Genomic DNA, 13,718 nt, shown 5'->3' on the forward strand with positions numbered 1-13,718 from the left:
AAATAATTTGAGACATAATGCAGTTTTTCTTACTTATGTTTCATTCAGTTGAAATCAGTGAGTTCATTCTGAACAGAAAGTGGTGTAAATAAAGGTGGAATGCAGCATTTAATTGGTACACTGAGCCCACTGGAGGTAATTATAGCTTTATACAATTTGAGCCCTTTGTCTTTCACTTTGAGTTTTGATCCTTTAACCCAGAAATATCCAGTTCCACATTTATAACTGTGAGGTGAAGACTGTCAGAAAGAGTTTCAAAGGGACCATAATCCTGCATTAATGAGCACATGGCTATACGGGAGCCAAGTTGCTCTTGTTGAGAAATTTTGAAGCCAAACAGCAAAACAAAGCTAAGATCCTTATTCACATGCAAAGGATTTTGCTTAATCCCAGATCTCTGAAGGCATACTCATTCTTTGCTCTTTCTCTATTCCTTTTTAACCCAATAAGCTTGTCTATGAGAAAGTGGAGTTGCAGAGTATGAAATTTACTATCACCTAGTGCAAAGCAGCGTGTCTAGTGCTTAGCCTTTCTTGTTCACATAATGGTTATTTAATAATATTATAACAATATCTACAGGTCCAAACCCTTTTTATTAAAAAGAAATCCCAAACATGCAACACATAGGTAAAAGAAAATGCCAGCTTTTTAAATTACTTTTGGGTCTTATTTGGGAAGGAAGAGAGGAAAATGCATGCTGATGCACAAAGGGGAAATAGAAGAAAATATTAGCACTGGAAGTTCATATCCTCGTATTCCTAATAACTCCAGCACATAGTTTAGTTTTCTTCATGACACATCACTCAAAGACTTAGGGAAAGCTTTCCTGTGATACTTTTTCTCTTTTAAATCTCATGTAAAAAGATAATCATAACTGTACCCCAAGGTGTTATTGATTGAGGCCAAATGCTAGTTTTTACTTCAAATAATAGTGTTTTGGGTTTTGTGATAGAAAAATGATATCAAAGGATGAAAATATTCAGCCATGCCTTATTCTTCTTATAGACAGCTCCAGTGTGTTACTGTTTTCTGCTCAGGAAAAGTTAGGAGATGGAGAAATTGCAGTAACTTTTGTCAGATATCATGGTGGTACAGAACTGGACTGCAACAGAACTGGAAGGAGTAGATAGAATATTGCCTGTTACTGGAGAGCAGTCCCAAGACTTGATGATGCATACTCTGAAGTCTTTTGACTTTGAATAACCTTTTGAAGGTTATTGATAGTGGGGGCAGTGGGCAAGTTTTTTTTTTTAATCTTGCCTTCTTGCTGTATCAAACACAAAACCCATGACACTCTTTCCCCCCTTTTTTAACATGTGTATTTAGAATGAGATGGGGTAAGAAAAAAAACCGATACCACAAACACATGGATTTCACTCCACTTACCAAGTCATCCCTTTGTTCTGGAAAGAGAAGGGTTGATGTAAAGGAAAAAAAAAAAAGAAGCATGTTCCCTGTAGACACTGAAGAGTTTAAATTCTTGAAAAGTCTGGTAGCTAGAGGCCCACGAGGTAGGATAGCTCTTAGAAAATTACAACATTCTTCTCTTCAATGCATTTAGTGGAGGGGAGTAGCTTCTCAATTGGATTTGATTATGGACAGTAAAAGCTCAAACTTCTTGCTTTTTAAATGTAGATTCTGCCTTTCAGCTGTGATGTCTTTTAAGATTTCAAAGCTATAAAGGTCAAAGAGAAGGATGTGGGAGTAGTAATGAAGGTACTGCAGACTAGAAAATAGAAATTTGGAGATTAGTTTAGACAAATATTGAGGAAAAAGAAGACAAAATGCAAAAAAAGGAAGTAAAGGAATGTTTTTCAGGGAAATAAATAAGTTCAAGGACAGAAGAATGTAAAGATAGAGGAACTAGATATAACGAAGGAAAAGATCATTAATCTATAACTAATATAAAACTAATCTAAAAGATAATCTATTTTTCAGATGTGTATGTCTAGAATACACTGACCTCTTATGGCAAAGAAAATGAGGAACGAAAGCAACCTTCGGCATGACGTCTTCCTCCTGTACATGTCATAGGCATAAATATAGCTAACCAAATGACAGCACTGATAACTTTTTACCTAATTACAGAATCACAGAATTACAGAATCATCTAGGTTGGAAAAGGCCTTTAAGAACATTGAATCCAACCTTTGATCAATCACCACTAAGTGACATGTCCAGTCTTTTCTTGAACACCTTCAGGACGCTGAGTCCACCATCTTACTGGGCAGTCCATTCCAATTCTTAATAGTTTGTTCTTAATGCTTACTTTCCCTTCCCACAAAACTGATAGCAGTAAACAGGTAGTAATTTCAGAAACATCATTATTAGGATTTTTAAGTACCAGAGAAGGTTTAAATGTTTTTGTCAAAATTGATTCTTGGCAAAAGTTGGGTAGACTAAGTTCTCTCCCCCCTAAATTTTTTCCTTCTACTTGTTTTTTTCAATTGACGCTTTTCAAAATGCACCAAAAAAATAAATTCTTTCTGGTGGAGGATGCTACCTAATTTCTATTTGTAATACAACTTTACAACTAGCTACAGAGAAAAAAGTTTCCTTTTCCAGGTTAGGCTTTCTCTGCTACGCAAGAGAGTAGTATTTTGTGAGAAGATTGCAATTCATATACAACAAATAGACATGAGTTATTTTACACTGGAGATTAAAGAACTGCGGTTTGTAAATTAGGTTTGCAGAAAGCCTGATTCACTGAATTACTGGGAAGGCTTTTATTCAGTCTACAATATAACTAGAACACAAAGGTGAAAGTGTAGTGTAAGATGTTGGTGAGGTAGTGACCAGTAGGGAATGCTTGTTATACCTGGGAAAAGACACCACTTCTGTTGTCTGCTTTTTTTACTGTTCTTACATAGAGCAATGCCACTGGTAGTAGCAGGCTCTTCTTTTCATTGTCACACCCCAATATAAACAGTGGTTTAAAACTTGATACTATTTTTTTAATGTTGACATTTAACAGTAAATTTGAATTGCCATTTGACTACAATCAAACTACATCCTACCCTAATTTTCTTCGTTGAAAACTATGCTGGTGCTTCTACTTGATAACACTTTTAAGGAAACCATATTATTTGGGATAAGCTACAGATACTGGATATGCAAACAAACTTTTGATTTGAAATATACTAAGCAAATATTTATTTCCTCTAGATCCAGAAAAGGTGGCGAGGCTATTATGTTCGGAAATACATCCATAATTATTATGCCCTGAAGAAATACTTGCAAGCTGTTTCTGTGAATAACGCGTTTGTCAGGTAAAGGCAAAAGCTCCATGTGGTAAAGCATTAATTTCCTCTTCTTTTGTTTTTAAAAAGTTTCTGGTGCTAATTAAACAATTTCTTAGAGTGTAGGTTCCCCTCCATTATCAAATATATATATCTATCAGTCATTGTTCTCTTTATCCTATTCACATTGCATCACATTCTGTTCTCATTTACACTGTTACGAATTCAGAATAATTTCTTTGAATTAATTAGATATATTCTGGGCTTGTACCAGTTTAATAAAACTGAATTTGGCTCTTCATCTATGCTCAAATCTCATAGATTATTATGCCCTACATATGGTTTGTTGAACTAGATTATTTTTTCCCCACTATACACAAGCTAAACAAAAATTTCTTTTTATAATTTGTTTTGAATATTGATTATTGACAATGAATGCAAGGGCAGATTTGGGTTTTAGTTACATGTATGAGCCATACTATGAATGTTAATTGTGGAATATACTGGTGGGGATATAGTGAAGCAGATTCTTTTCATAGTTGCAGAGTAGAACCAATCACCAATCATTAGACTTCTGGCTAGCATCGTAGTTGCTATATGTTCTTACTCTGTTTCTCCTATTCATCCATTTTCTTTCCCTGCACTTAAGTTGAAACCTCTCTAAAACAGAGGTGCTTATTACCCTCTAGTACGTTTGATGTATTGTTACATGACCATTACTTCAGATGACAGTGGAAGCAAACAGACAAAATACCTGATGACCATGATAATTACTTTCTCATTGTAAATTATTAATTTATATTATTTTTATATTATTTTATATTATTTTTCCACAATATAGTAGATGCTACGTCCTCTTTGTTATAACATTATTATTTGTCCATTACAGTGTTACCTATAGTGAAGCATATTGATAACCACCTATCTCTGATCTCTTATTATTATTCATTTAAATGTATTCTATACAGAAAGTTAGGTCACAACTCAGCAAAACCAGACTTAAAAATTCTGTTATTTCTTCAACTGTACCTTCTGGATCTAAAATCCTTGAAATATGTTCTTTCCTTGACAAGTTAGAGTCCTATGAAGACTAGACCAAATCCTGGAAAGCAGATGAAACCGTAACTTCTGTGGTTTAAAATCAATATAACTGCATGAACTTCAGAGACATAACCTGCTTCTCTGTTAATAATCATTCTATCACTCTTCTCCATTCCCTGCCTAAACCTGGAACAGAGCTCATAACTTGTTAGCTAGGTTGATCTTTGGTGAGTGTGAACAAAGCAAGATAGCAAGTTCCTGCTATTCTATGAACATGGAATGGTTGGAGCTTTGTATTTTATTTCCCCACACCCACAACAGATCTCTACGAGGTACACCTAACTTTTGAGGACTACAAAAATATTTGTCTTTCAGTATTTTGACATATTGATCAAATTTCCTAATGTTTATTTCAGGTCATTAAAATCCATAAAGATAAGCATTGGGTAGGTATTTTAACCAAGAAATATTTTTGTGCTTTTTTTCTTTAACAGGTAAGATGAACAGTATGACCTCAGGTATATCAAAATTTGTCAAAGTTGCTCTTTGTAAACTCTTACCTGGCAACTGATATATTGGTGTTTTGCTAATTTGAGTTCTGTCTTCTGGAGTTCACAGAAGTACATGACTTTTTGGGTGAAAAAAATGCATCTGTAGGGTCAAAAAAAAAAGTTAGAAAATAATTTTTGAGCTAATTTGCTCAAATGGATCTTACTGTTTCAGTTTTAAAAATGCATCAGTTCCCAGGTGCGATCAAGAATCATTGCGGTAATCCCTTTCCTGGGGTACATTCGAAAACTAATATGTATATCATCTTCAGCATTCTTCTTATGATATCTAACAGATGTTTAGTGAAGATTAGGTGTAGGCCCTCAGCCAAGCAGATTTTTCCTGTCACTGGGCTAAGTTGCTGCCAACTACTTTGGCCCCAAGGTGGCCCACTGTGTTTCTTACGTGAAATATTGCGCCAGGTGGAAGAGAGATTCTCTGCATATTTTCATCAACCATCGCTTCCACTGTGGACAAGTATAACCTTGCATTGTAAAAAAACATGAGTAATTACCAGAAATTGAATTTATGAAATGTGAGTTTATGAAAGTGAGTTTATGAAATGACTGGGTACTATTTCAACATCAGGGTAGTGGAAATTTACAGAGCCACTGATATACTTGTGCACTTAGATTAGACTGCCTTGGAGTGTTTCACATCTCTACAACACCATAAAACAACACAATATGGTACATGAAATAATGCATCTTTTCTTATTTGTCTTACAGCTGTATTAATCAGAATATATGCATATGGGTAGTGTCAGTGCTAGTAAAGAAACAAGTTTCTTTATAAATAGTAATAGAGCAAAAGTAAAGCAGAGACTGATTTTAAGAACTCCAGAGTGGTAAAAACTTCTCCCTTCCCCCCCCTCCCCGCAAAAAAATTCTAATCTAAAAATTTTTTTAAACTGTACTTTCTAGAATTATGATGTAATTCTAAACTGAACTACACTGTATTATCTCTTCTAGAATAACGCTGACAGAATTTTTAGTAGTCAACAACTGTCTAAAATGATATTACAAGTCCTTGTATCTCTTGGACTCCAGAACCAGGGTTTGTGCTTAATTTTTTCCTCTTTCACTAAGGAGGAACCTGTATCAAATTACCACTCACTCGTTTCTAAAAGAAGCTTCAGAGGACGTTGCCATGAAACTTTGGACATTCTGCTAAGTTTCTTAAAGAGTATCTTACAAGAGTTATTGACCAAAGTTTATTTCCTTCTCTGTCCTCCATCCTGTTTTGTTTTTCTTTAAATATAAGATGCTTGCCTTACTAAGGGGTTTTCTCAACCCAGGCCACATCTTTACCATCCAGCTTTAATACAAGCTGTCCTTATTTAATAGCTGCCCTCATTTAGTAGCCAGACCTTTATCATTTGTCTTTACTGTGAAAACCCCAGGAGAAAGTAAACTTAATAGAAGCTGCCCCAGTTTAAAGCCATAGAGGGATATAATTAAGTTTAACAGAAATTGATTTAACAGAAATTGACCTAAAATATAATTAAATAATAATAGTCATATTATGTGTGAGTTTCCACTCACTTAACAGACTGCTTATGGCACTGTTGGACTTAACAGACTTAGGGCACTGTCTCTGTACAAACTGAAGGTATCTGTCGGCTTCAGCTCCCACACTGGCTGAAGAGTGCATGCATTTTCCTCCAGCATTCCTATTACTTCCCACTGCTACAGACCCAATAGGTCTGGTGGCTCCTGGTGTCCCCAGTAGAGTCCCTAGTAGTTAGTTTGAGAAGTGATTCAAAGAATCCCTTGACAGATGCATAAAGAACAAATTTGAACCCTAAACTCAGTCTACATAAGGACATACTCAGATTTTTCTTAACATTTGTACAGCCTCAGTGTAGCGATGAAATGGGTTAATTAGTTAATCAGTTATTTAGTCCTGAATTCTCTTTTTCATACAAGACTTAGGAAGTTCTTAATCAATCTAGTAAGAAACTTGTTCTTAAATATTTATTTTACTAAATTTTATTATTTAGATTTTAGTAATAATTCTTTGTCTATGGCATACATTTGTATTTAAATAAGCACCAACACGTACTGTATTCTTTCTGAATCTGGATTAGTTGTGTGGTTGCATTAAAATAAATTCCCTTTCTTCTCAGTGCAGTTAGTTTATTTCATTTTAAGGAACATACCTTGTTTTGAAACATTCTTAAAGATGCATTTACCATTTCCAAGAGCTGGCTAAATGGTTACAAGGGGAAATATGCCAAAAGCAATTAGCATAGGCTATAACTCCATATGATGCATTAGAATTTTGTTTTATGTGAAACAGTTTCCAATCCATGATAAGCAAATGGACATCACTTCACATAAATTAGCATGCTGGTGCCATTATATCAGAACAATTTATGGATGATGTCAGTTGTCCAACTGTGTGATTAACTTGCAGTTCTTTGCCTAAGGTTATCTACACACTGGCCTTTAAACTACAGTAAAGCAACTTTGCTACATGTCAGGTGTGCAAGTAGAGATAAGATTTTGGGATATAGTGCTACGTTTACTGATGAATGGCACCATTTAAATTTTTCCCTAGGCACAGAACTCAGTAAAGGTAGCAGTATCAAAACCTAACAAAGCAGTGGTACTGGGGGTCTCGTGTAATCAAGGCAGGTAGTTTAACTTTCTTGCTACTGAATAAACATGGACTTAAATGTAGCAAACTAAGACATAAGTTCAGTAAGCATCATAGTGTAAGTAAGCAGAGTTAAGGTCATAAACTGTGAATTTCACACACTTAGAGGATCGACACAAAATTCTTTCCGTTGTTGGCTTTAGTAGTGATGAAGTGTTGAGTAGCCCTCGAGAATGTGACTTTCATCCAAGTTTGACTAGCTGTTTTATCAGGAGATTTAGTTTCACAGTCATCAATAAAACTTCTACGTCTTCAAGAAATGTCAGAGAAATAGATAATACAAAGTGATAAAAATCACTTCCTTGGCAATATGTATATTCACAAATCCTTTGCACGGTTTGATGTTTTATAATCTTAATGAACAGTGAAAGAAAGTGCTGTTATATGTTGTTGGTGATCTAATCCAATGTTTATTTTGTAAATATACCTGAGCATGCAGTACCAAAAAACATAAGGATATCTATCTTACTCTTGATTACTTGAGCATTACTGAAGTCTATTTACTTTTAACATGCCAAGTACTTTCCTTCTTAAAACTTCTGAGGTATCACTATTTTCCACAAAGCAGGCTTGAAATAAGTCATCTGTTGTCATAGTAATATGAGGAGAACTTACTCAACCTCCACCTGTCTGTTCTTTTCTGATAAAGATAAGTCCAGTGTCTCAAGTGTCAAAGTGTTTTGAAGAATGTATATATTGTCTTATAATTCAATTAAAATGTTCCTCATCATTGACTGCAGAAGCAATTGATTCTGTAGTCTATTTCCAATTAGTGCCAGAGCCTTTCAGGCAGCTCCTTGGAATTCTTGCAATAATAAAACCCTCATTTTTGTAATTTTATCTTTCACTTGATGTTTAATTAACTACTTTATCATCAACCCATCTTTTTTTACTTGTCTTCAAGGGAATTTAGAGGAAATACATTATGTTTTTTAACTTACTTACCTGTAATTTCAATTTTCTGGTTGTAAACTTATCCTGTCAACTTTCCTTGGGAACCATAGAGACAAGCACCAAGTATGCTTTCTTTTATTTAAATATTATTTTTGAGTGGTAGGGCACATAATTTGAGATATCTGTGCCTTTTCCAGAGGATTTTAGGTATAACTGCTAAGTCTTGTAGGAATCTTAGAACTGTAATATACTGAGAATCTCACAGTACTTCCATAGCTACAAACCTGATGCTGTTTGGATAGGTAAGATATAAAAAATGAGCTTTTTAGGTTGATCATGAAATTGAAATGAACTGTCTAAAGCTACAGAGAAGGCAATGCAATGCCTGTTTTAACTCCATTGGAAAACACTTCTGAATGCAGTGAGATTAAGGTAGGAACCATTGTGTTTATATAGTGAGCTGAATTTCCAATGCAGATTGAGCTACACACCCCTCATGAGCCTTATTCTGTTCATGTCTCTCTTGAGCAAATGGTGAAAGCAGTGTTACCATGTTTTTTGCTAGTTCTGTGTAAATAGTTCAAGTTTTGCAGATAAATGTGAATAAGTAATGTAAGTCACTGATTAGACTGTAGTCTTTAAAGGCATGAAGACGATATTTTCTCCTGTACTAAACACAGCATTAGGAGTCACAAATTAAACATTAAACTTGTATCCAAAGGAAATTTTTTTATCTGAATGTGTAGAAAAGATTTGAGATCCTTGTATACACTCATTGAACCAAATAGTCTGTGGTGTAGATTATTAGTTTTGATGAAGGCAGTATAAAACAGGTGTGACAACATACTATTGTAGAATAACAATAGTTCTATACCTGTGAGCTTTGAAGGCACTATAGTGTCTGGATAGATTTTTTATTTTGTAATAGGTCTGTTAGAATTACTGACAGCTCATAAAACATTTTCTGTGGACAAAGACTGACTAATCTTAGCATTTAAAACTGTCTTATATAGGCAGACTTCACAGTCTTCTATTTTGTCTGAAGTAGGATCTTCACTGTAAAATAAGTGGAAAAGGGGAAGAGGTACAGTTTCATTAAGCTCTAACATATCATTGACTGTCAGGTAGGTCTTGTTATGCTGTCCATCCTCATTTAACTATCCCACAAGATCTCTTAATGAAGTTAAGCCCCAAGTTCACTCCAGTAATTCTGTGGCAAGAGTTTGTGCTATGTAACAATTCATCACTTGTCAGGAAGGCACTTTTAGTTTATACATTTAATAAGGGCATCCTCTAGCTTGGTTAATTAGAAGTGAACAGTTTGCATATTTACTAAATGCGGAGTGTCATTGCCACCACGGCCTATTGCCTACATGAATTATTTCTCTATCTGCAATAAACAGCTGGGTAATTATTACTGCCATAATCAGATAAATTCCCTCTGTAAGGCTTTTCTTACATGGCAATTCTTTGAACTCATCCAAAGCTGAACAAAATTTATGAACTCCAGCAGCTAGACCACTTTTTCATAGTGTAGTGTCCCTGTTCCCTTTTTCAAGGACACGTAGAGTATCATAAATATTGTGTAAATTAGGAGGATAAATATGATTACCTAAAGATTACATATTAATAAACTTGATTTTCAAAATATAATTTTCAGGTTGTAACTGATTACATTATAGCAGTTCTGGTTTATCTAATTGTAGAGACATGACAGGCCATCTATATACAGGCTGAACTAGGTTATCAGGAAGGGCTCTACCACTTGAAGACTACAGACTCGTGAAAAAGTGTATAAATATTTCTCATGTGCCATAGTCATTTCAGCTGTTTAGGTCATTAGAAGTATGGCAAATGTTATGTGCCATTTACTGAGCTCACTTAAAGTAGTTCTTTTGTCATTAAAACAAGGTGATGGTTCTTTTTGTTGTGCAATTTTCAGCTTAATAATGAAGCATAAAATTTAGATGCATTCATTTATGTGTTACATTAGAAAATTAGATATTTCTTTTGTTTGTAGAAGCAGTTTGTATACAATTGTGTAACTAAGTTTCCTCCATGCTATCCAAGTATTCCAGCTTGCATGTGAGTGTATCTGCAGGTACATCAGTGAGTACCTAATTTACATGTACAGCTTTTTCAGAATGTGCTATAATGTAGCTAATTTTTGAGATCTCCAAAGAAAGAAAAGAAAATCAAAGGACATAAATGTTATTTTTTTAAATTGGCATACAACTGTCTATTTAACTCCACAAGTTTTCTTTTCCTAATGTGGGATACTGTGTCAGAGTGCAGCTAAAAGGTTGCCATTAACTACTCCCATACGTCCTAACTCTTTATTAAATAAGTAGCATTCCTCACAATTTAGCAAAATGCTGAGAGATAGTAGATGTTAAGGAAGACCAAACTAAATAAGGTGTTCTTTGGCACTGCCTTATGAAAGGCTTTTGACACTAGACTCCCTTTATCATTTCCCATTTATGTCAGAGAAATAGAGACTACAGTGGTGAAGACCTCTAAAATGAGCCACATCACAGTTGTTTCTGTCCTTAGAAATGCGGTGTCTACAGATTACATTTTTGCAAGTTTGTGATTTGATTTTTGTCTGAGGATGGGAAAGCTTAATGGTCACTTGCTTTATATTGGTGTATCCTGTAATATCCTGAAATATCATAGAATTGCATGACGTGCAAAACAGAATACGGTGTCTCATGAGCACTTTTTTTTTGTTGTTTCAAGAGAAAAATGTCCAAAATAAAAGAATTTGAAAAAAAATTGTCTCAGTTAATTGTTTTTTGATTTTCTACATCATTATAAATACCTTCTATTATATAAGGTGAGTTAAGCCTTTAAAGTGCTCACTCAGAGAAGAAAACAGAAAAACTTAATTGTCTTCTGTTTTTACAGTCTAGAAGAGTAATGAGAAATAACAAAAAAGGTGTGGGTTTTTTTTTTGTTCTAGTAATACTCAATGTTATTTGGAATCAGATGGTCTGGTCTGACTTCAGATCTATCACCAATATAATATATACCAATGACAAATTTATAATAATATCTATTAAAAGGTCATTAAGCTTTGAACAATCTAGTCTTGATTTAATAACATCAGAAGAAGAAAATACCCTTTTTATTCTAATCCAGGAGTTAATTATCTTTGATGTTCAAAGTATGTCCCGTATTTCCCCACTAAAATAGTTTCATTTTATCTTTGAACCATTGCTTCTTGATAAATTCTGTTCTACTAGACTGAAAACTGTGCTAAACAGAAACAATGTAGATCACTGAAAGATGTTTTCTCTGATTAAAATAATTTTTGTGACCATTTTGGACAGATCTTCAAACATCCTTTAAAATACTATCAGCATTAGAACTCAACACATTATTATACCTAGGAAATTAAAAAAAAATTCCTCCTGTTGTATTGTCAGCTTATGCATTCATTTGTATACCTCCTAATCACAGTATCATAAATTCACATTCTCCATCTCTGTGAATCCTACTTGTAATACCACTTTTAAAAGCCATAGTTCTTCATACTGTGAGCATGACTTTTTTTAAGCTGTGGGAAACTTTTACTTATTATTATACCCCTCTCAAATTCTTCAGACTCTTCACTTTATATGGATAATTACAGGAATCTTTTAAGTGGTTTATCCTTGAAGTAGTTTTATCCAGTGAAGCTAAATCCCAGTGTCTTACCCTGAACTTCACAGTTTCTGCTACCTTCAAACCAAATCAACATGACATAGTGTTTCAAGAAAACAACATTTTCCAGCTCTTTTCACCAAGGTGGTTATTCTTTTCTTGTCCAATTAGCTAGGTAACTGCTAAATATTTACAGACTCATCTAAAAAAATATAGATTTGGTCTTTCAGCTTGCATGTCACCCAAAAGGATGCAACCCTCATTTACCTACTTGGCAGTGAGAGGCCTCACCACCATCTGCCATTGTACTTGGCTACCCAAGAAAGAATATAGTGCTCTGACCAGAAGATTATGTGCTTAGGTATAGACAATAGAATATATTTCTTGGATGAACTCTTCAGGCATGAATAACCAGATATCTAAATCTGTAATTAAATGTACTCTGGTTTATATGGTAGAACCAAAATTTCAGAGAATAAACTATAATTCTGAACGTTATTTCTTGCATGACATAATAAAAATGCCTGATTTTTTTTTAGTGTTGATTACTCCAAAGTTTTCAAGACAGTAAGAGAGAAGATTTCCTAGCACTTTTGAAAAGTGGGATCTAGTTTATATTTTTAGTTTGGCAGTGAGCCACTGCTGTGAAATCACATACTTACAAGTAGCACTGCAATATTAAAAAAGTGTCAGATCTTTCCCAAAATAATTGCATTTGCTTTATATATATATAAAAATAAATTATTCATTTGCTTTATCTTTTATGTTTCATTAAAATTGACATCATAGGTGCTCAAGTGGTAACACTGTTCCATGAATATGAAATTTGAGAAAACCACCGGGTACTGTGAAAATCAATATAAAGTTGTGATATTTGCCAATGCTGCTCTGCTATACAAAATGGGTCATTACATAAAAGCTCTCACTGCCTTGCTGTTGTAAAACCTGTGTAAAGTGGACAAAGTGTACCATTTTACTTTCAATCATATGCAGACTTTTATGTGAAAGTAAGTGAAAGATGTGTTAGGGAGTAGAACTCAGTCGAATTGTTTCATAATACCCTGAGAAGGAAAATCAACTTAGCTGATGACCTTTAGAAGCTATAACGTCATGTTTCCTTTCTAAATCACATAATGTTGAGTATTGTAAATGTTGCCAAGTACCATATATTAAAGTAAAAGAAATACAGATATGTCTACATTGTACTGCACTGCAGCAGAGAGATAACAGCTTAAATGAGTTCATTCTAGTACTGGGAACAGCTTAACTGTAGCAAAACATAGCAGTGTGCTTTCCCCTAGTTATTACTGTGCAGATGGTAGCATACACCAGTCTTCTGGGAATTGCGGTGCCAGAAGATAACAGATACTTTCACATGACATTCACTAGAAAACTTTCAATGGAATTTGGCTGTGGTTAGACATCCTCTCTCATACGTTGCAGGAAAAATTAAGAACAAGACTGGTCTCTTAGCAGCTTAGCACTGACACTGTGCTAAAAATGACCACTGGTGCTAAACTGCTGTCAGAATAAATTGTGTTGGGACTTTGTTATCTGTTCTGGGCCAGATCAGCTTTGTTACCCCCAAATACTAATTTCACTGTTTAAAAGCTAATCAATCAGGCTGATTTTTTCATAAAGGGGTCCATAGCAAACAGAAATAGAGTGAAAACATTTTTCCTGTTGTAG

General features: G+C 34.4%; 1 protein-coding gene across 2 annotated transcripts in view; it reads left to right on the plus strand.

Moving 5' to 3' along the window:
• The window catches only part of SPATA17 (spermatogenesis associated 17), an 89,790-nt gene that overhangs the window by 15,465 nt on the left and 60,607 nt on the right, over positions 1-13,718 (plus strand). For both annotated transcript variants that reach the window (XM_050316533.1, XM_050316534.1), the window contains one exon: positions 3,166-3,269. In XM_050316533.1, coding sequence (XP_050172490.1) covers positions 3,166-3,269 — 104 coding nt within the window. The remainder of the gene's footprint in view (positions 1-3,165; positions 3,270-13,718) is intronic.

This window comes from Myiozetetes cayanensis, unplaced genomic scaffold, assembly GCF_022539395.1.
Source record: "Myiozetetes cayanensis isolate MyiCay16 unplaced genomic scaffold, myiCay2020 scf2-11, whole genome shotgun sequence".
NCBI lineage: Eukaryota > Metazoa > Chordata > Aves > Passeriformes > Tyrannidae > Myiozetetes > Myiozetetes cayanensis.